Source organism: Diadema antillarum, unplaced genomic scaffold, assembly GCF_040938485.1.
Source record: "Diadema antillarum isolate AM-2024a unplaced genomic scaffold, OU_Dant_1.0 seq00001857_RagTag, whole genome shotgun sequence".
Classification (NCBI taxonomy): domain Eukaryota; kingdom Metazoa; phylum Echinodermata; class Echinoidea; order Diadematoida; family Diadematidae; genus Diadema; species Diadema antillarum.
The window spans coordinates 37,034-50,798 of NW_027272529.1; the positions used below are offsets into that span (position 1 = coordinate 37,034).

The following is a 13,765-nucleotide window of genomic DNA, read 5'->3' on the forward strand; positions in this document are numbered from 1 at the left end:
CACATACACTGGAAATGATATGTGGTGAAAACTTTTCACCTTTGATACTCTCTTCATGTTACACTCTTGACAGAGCGTCGGCAATTACATTGTTTTTGCCTGCCACATGTTTGATTTTGAGTGCATATGGCTGCGTCATCATGCTCCATCTGAACAACCTGTTGTTCTTCATTTTGAACCGGTCTAAAAAGACCAAGGGGTTGTGGTCAGTATAGACCGTGATCTCCCCTTTGCTATTTGTCAAGTACACTTCGTATTGCTGGAGGGCAAGGATGAGACTGAGAGCCTCCTTCTCAATTGTGGAGTACTTCTTCTGGTATGCATTCAATTTTTTGGAGAAGTAGCTAACTGGTCGTTCAGTGCCTTCTTCATCTTCTTGGAGCAAAACCGCTCCCACTCCTACATCGCTAGCATCTATTGCCACCTTGAATGGCTTTGCAAAGTCAGGAGCTGCCAAAACAGGCTCATTAGCAAGGACTGCCTTTAGTTTCTCGAAGGCTCTTTGACACTCATCAGTCCAGGTGTACTTTGCCTTGCCCTTCAGCAGGTTTGTTAGGGGGGTGACTACAGTGCTGAAATTTGGTACAAATTTCCTGTAGAAACCAGCCATGCCCAGAAATCTGAGCAACTCCTTCTTGGATTGGGGAATGGGAAAGCCTAGTATAGCCTCTACCTTGGCTTCTCTTGGCAATACTTGTCCCTGACCGACTACATGCCCGAGATACACCACTTTGGCCTTTGCAAATTCACTCTTTGCCAGATTAATCACCAATCCGGCCTCCTTGAGTCGATCAAAAAGTTGCCGCAAGTGTGTAATGTGCTCCTCCCACGTGTCACTGTACACTAGGATGTCATCAATGTATACTACACAATTGTCAAGTCCGGCAATGATTTGGTTTGTCAGCCGTTGGAAGGTGGCCGGAGCATTTTTCATGCCGAATGGCATTACTTTGCATTGGAACAAGCCATCTGGTGTAGCAAAGGCAGAAATCTCTCTGGCTTTGTTGGTCAAGGGCACTTGCCAGTATCCCTTTAGAAGGTCTATTTTACTGACATATGCAGAATTTCCGACCCTGTCAATGCAGTCTTCTAGTCTGGGAATGGGGAAAGAGTCTGTTTTCGTCACGGCATTCACCTTTCTGTAATCTATACAGAATCTTTGAGACCCATCTGGTTTGGGCACCATGACAATTGGGGAGCTCCAACTGCTTTTACTAGGTTCTATTATGTCATTGTCTAGCATGTATTGAACCTCTTCCCTTACTTTTTGCAGTTTGCTCGGGTTTAACCTGTAAGGGTTTTGCTTGATAGGGTCAGCATCTCCTACATCAACATCATGTACAGCCAGAGGGGTGCAGCCTGGTTTGTCCTTACACAATTCTTCGTACTCATGTAACAGACTAGTCACATCTTTCCTCTGATTTTCAGGTAGGTAGTTCAGTGCCTCATCTACTTTCCCTAACATCTCTGAGTTAGACAACCTGGCACTAGAGGGCTCACTTCCATTCTCATCTCGAGCTTCTCCCTCTTCATCTACTTCTTCTTCTACCACCTGGGTTACACCTACTGGCTGACTAGCCTTTCTCTCATAGTACTCTTTCAGCATGTTTACATGACACACCCTCTGATCTTTGCGTCTGTCTGGCGTACTGATCACATAGTTCACATCATTGAGTTTCTTTTTGACATAGTATGGGCCACTGAACTTGGCTTTCAGTGGTTCACCTTGTATGGGCAGCAGTACAAGAACTTTGTCACCTGGGTTGAAAGTTCGAGCTTTGGCATTTTTGTCCGCCTTTCTCTTCATAGAGTCTTGTGACACTTTCAAGTGTTCCCTAGCTACCTCACAAGCCTTTGAAAGCCTTTCACGAAACTTTGACACGTAGTCAAGTAGGTGGACCTCATCATCCTCAGTCATGAATTTCTCTTTGATGAGCTTCAGTGGGCCCCTAACTTCATGACCGTACACCAACTCAAATGGGCTGAAACCCGTCGACTCATTTGGGGAGTCCCTCGTTGCGAACAGCAGGAAAGGGATGCCTTTATCCCAATCCTCGGGATACTCCTCACAGAATGCCCTAATCATTGTCTTTAGGGTCTGGTGGTAGCGCTCCAACGCACCTTGGGATTGGGGATGATAAGCTGACGACTTCAGCTGCTTCACACCCAAACGATACATCACCTCTTGAAATATGCCTGACATGAAATTTGACCCTTGGTCAGACTGCACTTCCTTGGGCAACCCATACCTAGTGAAAAACTGCACTAGAGCATCTACCACAGTCTTTGCAGTGATATTTCGCAATGGGATAGCCTCTGGAAACCGTGTAGACATATCCATGATTGTCAAGAGGTACTTATGACCCGACCTAGTCCTAGGCAAAGGTCCAACACAGTCGACTAGAACCCGACTGAATGGTTCTTCAAACGCAGGTATCGGAATCAATGGCGCCGGCTTCACTGAATGCTGTGGTTTACCAGCCACCTGACATGTGTGACAAGTCTTGCAAAACTCAGCCACATCCACATTCAACCCCGGCCAATAGAAATGCCTCATGAACCGATCCTTTGTCTTTCTGACGCCTAAATGGCCGCCAACAGGTAACTCGTGAGCAATCCTCAAGATCTCACCGCGGTAACAGGGAGGGACAACAACTTGACGGACCACCGTCCAATCCTCATCAGCTGGCCTATGGGGAGGTCTCCACTTCCTCATCAAAATGCCATCTTTGACATAATAGCACTCAGGGACCTTTTCAGCCTCAGCCTCAGAACACGCCGTCTGAGACAAGCCTTTCAACTCAGAGTCTGCCTGCTGTGCTTCAACCAAGGAAGACTTGCTAAACAGCCCATCACTGTTAGCCTCGGAGCCTAATACAGCAACCCCATCATTCAAATCCTTGAAAAAGGTTTCTGCCAACCAAACACCGGAATTCTCCTCCACATCAACAGAATCCGCATCATCTTGAACAGCTCTACGAGCCTGAGACCTAGTCACAACACAATCTGGGAAAATCCCAGGAAACTCCTCCTGCAACTGCTCAGTTTCAGCAACCACCACTGGTTTCTCCGAAACAACTGGAGACGCAACCACCTTGTCCCCAGCCAAGTCATTCCCCAACAGGAAGTCAATGCCTGCCATAGGCAACTCAGGAACAACTCCAACAGTCACAGGACCAGAAACTAGGTCACACTTCAAATCCACTCTATACAGTGGCACTGACATATAACTGCCATCAACAGTCTGAATCAAGACTTTTGCATTAACTGCACTATCTGGTGGAAAAATCATACCACCACCCACCATCAACGACTGAGAGGCCCCCGTATCCCGCAGGATGACTACTGGCTTACCTGCCTCACCAGAAGTACATGGGGTCACCTCACCATCAAACAAAAAGCTACGATAGCTCTCATCCACCTGCTTCAGCCTATCTTTGAATTTGGGAGATTGACTTTCAATGGCCTGTGTTTCACTGAACGGGACACTGTTTTCAGATAGGACACTTTTTGACATGACAAATCCCAAGTCCTTCTTTGTTTTGTTTTGCAACTTCCAACACTGTGACTTAACATGCCCTGTCTTGTTACAGTGAAAACATTTGATGACATTTGCACTTGTACTGGACCCTTTGTCAGATTGAGGCTTTGGTGCCAATGAAGTGTCAGAACTCGTGCCTTTTTCAGGACCAGCATTCTTTGGATTGCTCGACTGATTTTTGTCTCTCTTATTTCCAGAGAAATTCCTGAAAGGTGGTCGGTTGTCATTTCTGTGGGTCAGCTCATACTCATCAGCCATCAAGGCTGCTTTATGCAAACTTGTCACTTTGTGATCATCCAAATGTGACCTCACACTGAAAGCAACACTCTTTTTGAATTCTTCCAAGAGAACAACCTCACGTAGGTTATCAAAATCCTGATCCACTTTCAGGGACCTGTACCACCTATCAAACATCATTTCTTTTTCACGAGCAAACTCAACATGTGTCTGGCCTGGTCTGCGGTACGAATTTCTGAACTTGTGTCTGTACGCCTCTGGCACCAACTCATAAGCATTCAACACTGCTTTCTTGACTGTAGCATAGTCACGTGATTGCTCTTCAGAGAGAGATGAGTACACATCGGCTGCTTTGCCGACAAACACACTTTGAAGGAGCAAGGGCCAAAATTCCTGTGGCCAGTTCAAACTGTTAGCCACCTTCTCAAATGACACAAAATATGCATCAACTCTGTTTTCTTCAAACTTTGGCACCAATCGAATGTTCTTGGCCAAATCAAAATCAGAGGGAGCCCTTTCACGATTTCCAACAGTTTGTGCATGAGTCAATTCCATCTCACGCAATTTCAGTTGTTGCTCCACTTCAAGTTTCTTCATTTCCATTCTTTCCTTCACTTCCAGTTCTAATCTCATCTTCTCCTTCTCCATTTCCATTTGCAATTTAGCAAGCTCAAGCCGTGTTTGATCTGAAATTTGAGCTTGATCTGGAGTGACAATTTCTTCTTTGAGCTCCATGTGACCAGCTACTAAGTCAAGAATCTCTGCCTTTCTTGCACCTTGTGGAACATCTACACTTAAATGCTGTGCAATAGCAGTCAAATCACATTTGCGTAACCTTTGCAAATCTTTGAGGGACAAATCTGTCCTCTGAACAAATGCCTGAACATCCATTGTACTGATTGACATTGTCACAATGTATTACACACAATATACAATTGAACAACCAACTCAACTGGTATTATGTCTGTACCAATATTCTGGCTTCCGGAACGTTCCAAATTCTAAGTTTTGGCTTTAAATTCACTTCCCGGACAAGCCCCCAATTTTGTTACGACCAAAATCACTCTGAGAATGATCGCACAAAAGAAACAATCAACTGATGTTCAGGCGGTTTATTAACAGTGATATTGTGGGTACAGACTGGTAATCGGCGTCACATCAATACAACAATGATCAATAAAAAAAGTTATAAATCGGTAGTGGAATCACTTACACGTATTAAATAATCCTTTGAAAGTGTCCAAATACGATGTTCGATGCACAGACGAATGATCCTTGATGCACCGATGAATGATTCCTCTGATGTAACTCCAGAGGCGCAGGTTACGATAGTCCACGGTATAGATCCGGGGTAAAATCCACGATATATGTCCACGGCAAAACGTGCAGAGTCCAAACGTTGTGACGACCACGTCCAGTTGATGCGTTGAATGATGATTCACTTAATATTGTCCAGCTAGGAATCCAGCCCGTCACAGCTTTTTCGTAGCAATGTCCATTGACATAAAAATATGGAGTCTATCTTCAATGTAGGCAAATTAATTATCTGCAGGCAAAATGTCTCCCAGGCCTTATCTCCACAAACATAACAGGTCAGCAGGTAACACAGGACTGACTATAACAAGTCGCTTCAGAGCCAGAAGTGACGTAACTCTCAGAGCAGAGGTGTTGGGTACTCTGCCTACTGCAGAATTTCTCTGGCTTATATACTATCCATTCACCCCCTTCTAGCACATTCTATAACTCTCTCCAACCTACTAGCCAGTCCAAGTTCCAGGAAACCTGGATGACTCACTGCCTAACTATGTACAAAACATCATTACCAAAATTAGCTACCAATCACATTGGGCTACAGGGACAGTGCCTCACTCAGCCAAACATGTAAGCACTTCCCAGAACTTTCTGGAAATGGGTGAAATGATTCTAGATTGAGTGAGCTATAATGTATTTCCTGTTACATGCATGTACTGTATAGCTACATTGTATACCACCTAGAAAATTCTCCACTTATCTGGTCAGCCTGTATGTACTAGATACCACATAGAATGTTCTCCATTAATCTGGTCAACCTGTGTACATACACATTAAAACAGCCATGCATACAGTACATCATACATATGTACATAACTACTATTGTGTACATTTGTGACAGGCTATAAAAACAGGTGGGAAATATGCGTATGTTGCATCATGTGCATTTTAGCACACATTTATTATGGGAGGTCAATCAGTGTACATGTCATCATGTTGTGCGCATTTGCGCAGTTGAAATCTGCATGATCCATGGACAAGATTTATAATGCCTCTAGAGATGTATTCTGACCAAAGAGAGTACATTTGTCGAGTGTCTTTTTAGAATGTGGTATTTATTTGTTACTTTATTGATGCGCATTCATCTGTGTTACAAAGTGTACATGTGTACATACACAATGTTGTAGAGGTTTATGTTTTGAAAAGGAAGATAAGAGGCTTATGTTAGTTTCTTAACCCGTTGAGGACGAGTCCTGAGTATACTCGGGCAGGTGTCTATGGGAAATTATACATGTTGTAGTAAAATCAGTCCATCCTCAACTTGTTCAAATTCAGTCACCCTCCTGGGGTATGCAAGTACAATCTACAATGGAACAACTTTGATACAAAATAGCAAGTTAGAATACTATTATTATTAACTCAATATGTATAATGATAATTATATGTACACAATATGGAGATGAACAGATCGAGATGAAATATATTTTACAACAAGCACTGTGCCTGCAAAAAGTTATTCAATTCTAGTAGTCAGTAAAACCTGTTATACAAACACTACAAGGTATGTTCAGGCAAATGATTGAAGAGAATGAGTAAGAGAAAGTTTATTATTCCTTTGTACATTTAGCATCTTTGCTGTATACTTGAAGGAGGTTGTACTACCATTTGATAATTGTTTCAATGATTTAAGATATTCACTACACCATGATGCTAGTCAGACATAGTATTATGTATTGTGTTTCAAACCTTTAATATCACGGTGTCATGTGGCTTTATGTTCTGTAATTAATCACTGATAGGTGTGCCTTAAAGTTTGTGTGTCCCTCTTTCAACTCGGAAAACTTGGATTTCGTAGATTCCTTTCATACGTTCTGAATAATAAAGCTGGAAACGTCTTTATGATGGAGGGGGAAGTTAAACTATAGATTTCCAGTGAATTTATTTGGACCCTGAAAAAGATCCAACAGTTATTCTCACCTTACAAAAGGGGAGCATATTCTTGAGTGATATGTGGTTACAGTGTAGTTTCTAATCTGTTTTTCTTTATTACAAACTCTGACATGTTTTATCGTAAGATTTCATACAGGTTGTTTGGAGACACTGTGATTATTCTTCAACAATACAAAATTTTGTGACGATTGCAAAAGGGATATATGACCTTAACGCAGCAACCCCCCCCCAAAAAAAAAAAAGTCTAATCATTTTGCTTTATTTCCTCTTTGCCACAAATGCTAGATATTCATACATTTTCTGCCATTGTAACAAAAGTATATATTTCAAACTTCATGTCACATTTCTGGCATTGTGTTTAATCATATCTTTCACAGGCACATTGCATGAAGTACATTGTAGCTTTACTTAATTGTGTACTTCATTTCCCCATTTCATCTGTCTCTGTGTAGTTTCAGCGCTGGCGAAGTGTTCGTCGTCCACAATGAGCTCGGTGGCGGCTGGCTCTGGGTCACGTCACAAAGGACGGGGGAGAGTGGGATCATTGTCCAGGACTTGGTCAAGCCGGTGGTAAGACTCTTGCCACAGCAACATTTTTTTTTTTTTTTGCTCTTTCTGGTCAGTCTGATTTGGAGGAGTTTCCATCAATTTTGCTTAAATATAAAAGGTTGACAAACGGATGACCTTGTGGCCAGATTCGTGCAAGAAATTTGTCCAGATTGATTAGTGCGCATCAGAAGCGATGTACACAGGGCTGCTAAGATGAGTCATGTCCGTGGTACTATCTTTATGGATAATTATTGTATGGCCATTAGTGTACCAATGCATGCCTTCGGAGTACTTATAGGCGGTAAGAAGGTTAGCTGGACTTTTGTGGAGGTGTCTCTTTGTTTGGGCGAATGTATGCAAAATTTGATGTCTTCACAATCATGATGATTCAAATCAAGTAATTTGCATATCGGTCATTCTATGTTTTATATTGGTGTTTGTTTAAAGGCATTATTTACCATTCGCACATGAAACAAAAACCCTGCTTCAGTGCTTAAAAATAGTTCTAAAATATGAATTAGGAAATGTATAGAAACAACGAAAGAATGTAAAAATTTGAATCAGTATTTAACCGATGTTAAGTATTGTTGAATATATCATACAAGATGTGAACAATAGTTATAATAAAAATGTTTCTGACTAAACCATCTCCAGATATTGTTTATTGAGAAAAAAAGTGGTATCTCCTTTTATTTTAGGATTTATTGTGAATTTTTACATGGTAGGATGTTTTGTGATACCAGTGATCTACAAATATGCAGCAAATGTGATATCTTGAATATTTTTTTTTTTAAATTACTGCTCCCAACAGTAAACAGTACCTTTAATGTCCTTTCTCTATCAGAGTTGTCAGTTCTCTGAGATTTTATTGGGCAAGTTTATGTTTAGTTGATCAGCGTCTGTTGTGTACTTTGCCATGGAAGTTATGCTATTAACCCCTTGCATAACAACTGGAGCTTGGGGGATTGTGTGTTTAATAGATCTATGGATGATTGCTGTATCTCTCTAGCAATGGATTAAAGTGAAGGTACAAGGACCGGTCACTGACTTTTAATAGGCATGACCAACCTGTGGTTTGGACAGCTGCGTTGAAAAGTGTTTCCAAGATAGTGACACCTTATCCAATATTAGCACTCGGCCCAACTTTGGGGTCAATGCGTTTCCTGTTGTTGTTGGGTTTTTTTCCTATGCTATCAAGCTATTCGGAGTGAGCACTTTGCTTCTCGTTTCTAATAAGTATCCGGGGATCTCGTTGATAGCTCGCTCATGAATTGAAAAGCTGTCAGGTTTTATTTCCACTCATCCAGGTAGTCTGGCACTCTTTCTGCCTTGACCTCCTCCATAGAGCCTGGTTAGAATAATATGATCATGTCTCAGTGAGCTAGCTCATTGGATAGAAGCTGAGGTGGATCACTCAAAAGATTAGCGTCATGGATAAGAAGCTGAAGTGGATCATGCAATAGATAATTTATTTATTCTTGTTCAGGTGTTGCAGATCGTAGCTACCATAAGCACTTGCAGTATTTAAAACTCATCATGAATTATGAAATCAATTAAAGGGATGGTAGCGGTGGCGGATCCAGGGAGGACCTCACCGGGCGCACCCCCCCCCCCTTATTTTTTGTTGAAACAAAAGAAATAAAAAGAAAAAAATGGGGGAGGGGTGCGGGCGCCCCCTTTAATTTCATAAAGCACCCCCTCTTTATGGAATTCCTGGATCAGCCCCTGGGTATAGTTTTGGTTGGAATGGGGATACAGGTTTTAACTTTTTATAAGATAATAAGAAATCACTTCTATGAAATATGAAAGAGCATACAATTCTATTAAAGAGGAATTTATAGTTTATTTTATGAAAATTGATTTTGAAATGGCTGTGATATTGAAAAAAAGGGTAAAACAAAGTGGTCCTAATAAAAGTTGGGACCCACCTATTATGAGGACCTCTGTTTCTGGATACATCTGTATTTCGGTCATTTTTACCCATTGAGGACAAGTCTCTAATATACTCAGGCAAGGGTCTATGGGAAATTCGTGTTGTAGCAAAGTCAGCCCGTCCTCAATGGGTTTAAACAGATTTCTGTTAAATAAACTTTGAATTCCTCTTAGAATTGTGTGCTCTTTAATATTTCATAAGAAGTTTCCAGTTACCTTGTACAAAGTTAAAATCTGACTTCCTATCTCAACCAAAGCTATACCATCCCTTTAAGTTGTCAAGATGTCCATTTTTGCCATTTTTGCCATTCAGAGACTCACCAGCAAGTTTTCTTTATTCATCATTATTTTGCTGAGTTTTTGTGAACAAAATCATTAAACAAGAATTGAATTTGTCCCGGACTGTAATAATGGCTGATTCAGAGAAAAAAAAATGTATCAAATTCCTCACTGTATGAACTTTCAGCAATAAAGCTCTACTATGGCTTGAAGAGTATTATGTGGTCTTTTCAACCATGATCACACAATACCCATCACAATTTTTGCTGAGATTAATAATTTTTGTAAAGAGTAAAAAGGGAAACCCAACAAGCAACAAAGCTAACATGATGGTCAAAGTGTACTACATTCCAATGCAGGCAGTCCTGCTGGCCCAAAGTTGAATATCATTTAACATGAGATCATCTTTTACTTTCATTTCTCCCTAGGAAGGTGACATTGATCCAAATGAAGGCAAGGTGTAAGTAATAATTTTATCCTTTCACAGATCTGTTATTCTTGGATTCTCGCCTTGTTGAGCGTAATGTTAGAAGTACATGTACACAGAAGCAAGCCCATTATGAGTCAGTTGAATTCAGTGAATGCAGAAAAATGCATCTGTGAAGTTTGAGGAAAATTGGACAGTTCGCTTAAAAGTTAGGATTTGTTAAAATTTCTGGTTGATGCTGTGTGCCATTAGCATAACATACTGCAAACGTGTGTACGCATAGATGGTACTGCTTATTGAATAGCTTCCTTGTGCAGTTGCAACAAGAAATAAATTCTCATAACGAGACCTTTAATAGCAACGAGCCTTCTGTTCCCAGTCAGACCCAATGTATTTGATGGTGACATGTTACATAAAATCATTCGAATGATTTGTAGATTAAGGGTAACGTGAAAATCCACTCCAATATGGGATTTATTTCAATGAGTAAATACTTGTACCTCAAGGAAGCAATGAAAGTTTAATTTTAGACTCGGACAGTAAGAAGACAATCATAAAGTTCTAAGATTTCATAGTATGTTCTACTTGAACAGTGATATGAGTTATGATCATGTTACATGCATCTATGCAAATTAGGTGGTGATGATGTCGTTCTCTCACAAGTCACCCAATTGCTTGTGCACAAATCTCTTTTGAGACATCATTTCAGGAAGGGGAAATTATATATTTGACATCACATTCATGTAGCATTATATCAGTTTAGGAATAATTACTGTAAAACCAAAGTAGATTATGGCTACTGCATCACCAACGAAAACAACCCAATTATAGAGAGCTGATGACATAAACTCCTTTGATTTGCCTTAGCCTGTTTTGCAACAGTATGTCAAATTTAAAAATTGCAGAATTTTCTTGTAATCCATTCTTGATGGTACTTGTACTGTTCCTTTTTTCTGATTTTACAGAAGTTAACTGAAACACCAAGCCACTTTTCCCTTTATATACGCAAGATAATAAATCATTCTGAAGGGTGTTGTTCCCACGATCTAGTGTGATTTGGTTAATGATTTACAATTTCATGTGTAATTGTGTGTTGGCCTTTAATGTGAGCAGTGTATACAATGATATTAGTTTTTCTTTTCTTTTCAACTTTACTGTATTGTAGTTCTTTTTTTATAGTGCTTAAAGTATAGCATCATAATTATCATAATTAAATTGGAAGTAAATGAGCAAGTGTTTACATTGTTACGTGAGAAGACTGCATATCTGGCCAAGTGACAAAAGGAAGGAAAGGGAGAGAGAGGAGGATAGATAGAGAGAAAGGGGAAGAGGAAAAGAAACCCGATCCAATTTTGGCAGGAAAGTTCTGTCCGAGAGCTGGTCACATTCCAACATGTAACATTATAATTGTTTTTAACTCTTCCCACTTCAACTGATAGCTAATGGTTTACAAGGGCAAAGAGAGAGAGAAAAAAAAAATCATTTTGTTGTGAATCCATAATGTAAAACCAGATTTGCTTGTGGTGCTTCTTTAAATTGTCTGGCTGTGACTTCATTTCCTGTGCTCCTTTATTTTTCTAGAGATATTTATTATTGCTTTGTGCAAATTTGCCTTCAAAGTTTCACTCTCAAAGATTTCTGCATGTAAAGATGAAATGAACACAACATTCTATGTATGTCAATGTCCATATAGAAAAAGAAACTGATAGGTATTTTTGATATGTTCAGAGTGTGACCCCCCCCCCCAAAAAAAAAAAAAAAAAAAGGAAAAGAAAGTAATGGCAGAAGGTTTTGTGCAGACTTATGATCTTGAGTCTGCAAGACTTGGCCTTGCCATATAAAAGTACAGCATTACGGAGTCGTGAAACACGATATATGTAGGAAGTTCTCTCTCCCTCCTTGCCCACTGCAGTTTAGGAATTGAAAGATGCTTTATTTTACTCTGTGGTGCTTTTAATATTGGATTGTGGCGACTTGTTTGTTTGTTTGTTTGTTTTGGTAAGGTGACTCATGTAAAAATTGTCTTTATTTTTTTTTTTGCAGATGGTTTCATGGGAATGTGTCAAAGGAGGATGCAGCAGAGACACTGTGGAAAGGTGAGGCTGGTTGACACCAACCATCATTTTTAATAAATACACACACACACATACACACACACACACACACACACACACACACACACACACACACACACACACACACACACACACAAATCTTTAAAATTAACGACTCTAACCATGAGGGGTTTTTTTTATCGTTAAGTCATTCACATTTATTTCCATCGATGAAGGGCATTCTGTCACTAAGTTGCAATAAAAACGACTTGAAGGAAGAATCATTAATTTGAATTATTACACAGAACCTGTTGCTGCTAGACAAAGGGATTAGAACCATCACTGGCTGTTGAGCAGAAGCTCAGTAGTCTAGTGGATGTGACACCTCTCTAGCAATCAGGAGATCGCTGGTTCAAGTCCAACTTGAGTATGTATGCCCATGATTTTCATCATTATGCCCATGATTTTCATCATGGCTACTACCAAAACACTGAATAATCGGACATTAAATTGATGAAAAGCAAGATGTTTATAAGTTGCAGCAAAATCTTTGATGCTGTAGAGTGTATTGTGCAGAGAGACTTCTTCCTGTACCTACCGGGTAGAATTGGCACTTCATGAATACTTGCTATTTATTGTAATTATCATGATGATGATGGTGATGACGATGACGATGGTGATAATGATTAAGATAAAAAATGATGATGATTACCATTACTTTTATCATCATCATAATTAACATCTTTGTAATAATAGGTTCTATCAATATCATTGAAGAGATTGTCAAAATATGAAATGCTGATTGGGAATAGAGTCACTTTTTAAATTCATTACTGATAATTCTCAATGAATTTTTAGCTCTTCCTTTGTCTATCATCCCCTGAGATTGTCTCTCCAGATTCTGTAGCATTTGTGTACATGTAGTAGTGAAGATATTTTCACTTTTACATCCCTAGACAGTTACAGCGACATGATAAATATGTTTCATTCTGTTTTGCCTTTGTAGAGGGGAACGTTGGGAGCTTCCTTATCAGAAATAGCGACAAGAACCCCGGCGACTACTCTCTGTCGTTTCGCGGTCCAAACACCATCCAGCGATTTCGCATCCAGAAGCAGCAGCGGCAGTATGTCATGGGCGGCAGATACTACAACAGGTACACCGAGTTTGGCGGTTACTGAAAAAGCGGAAATTTGTGGAAGTTTTCACACATTTTGTGTGACCAGAAACTCGTGCAAAGATAAAAGCATGCGGATATTTTCTTTGTTATGTGTGCCAGTATGTCATGTCTTGATTCTGCGGAATTAAAAACACGCATAATTTATCTTGCAGGGTAGAGTGTGAAAAATTACTCCCACAAAAATATCCAATTTTGTAGTAATAAAAAAATGATAATTAAATGAGAGAGACATAGATAGAGGGGGGAAGAGCCAAAGAGAGATAGGGACAGAGAGAGAGGGGGAGAGAGACACACACAGTGAGACGGGAGAGATGGACAGACAGACAGATAGACAGACAAAGTGAGTGGATGTGTAATGTTCATTTGT

The 13,765-nt window shown here is 40.1% G+C and overlaps 1 protein-coding gene across 1 annotated transcript in view; it reads left to right on the forward strand.

Annotated features, from left to right (window-relative positions):
* LOC139712786 (ras GTPase-activating protein 1-like) overlaps positions 1–13,765 on the forward strand; it is a gene marked incomplete at its 5' end in the record, with an annotated part of 67,277 nt that overhangs the window by 31,650 nt on the left and 21,862 nt on the right. The window contains 4 exons of the mRNA XM_071624577.1: positions 7,432–7,549; positions 10,168–10,199; positions 12,210–12,262; positions 13,227–13,374. Of these exons, the coding sequence (XP_071480678.1) occupies positions 7,432–7,549; positions 10,168–10,199; positions 12,210–12,262; positions 13,227–13,374 (351 nt within the window). The remainder of the gene's footprint in view (positions 1–7,431; positions 7,550–10,167; positions 10,200–12,209; positions 12,263–13,226; positions 13,375–13,765) is intronic.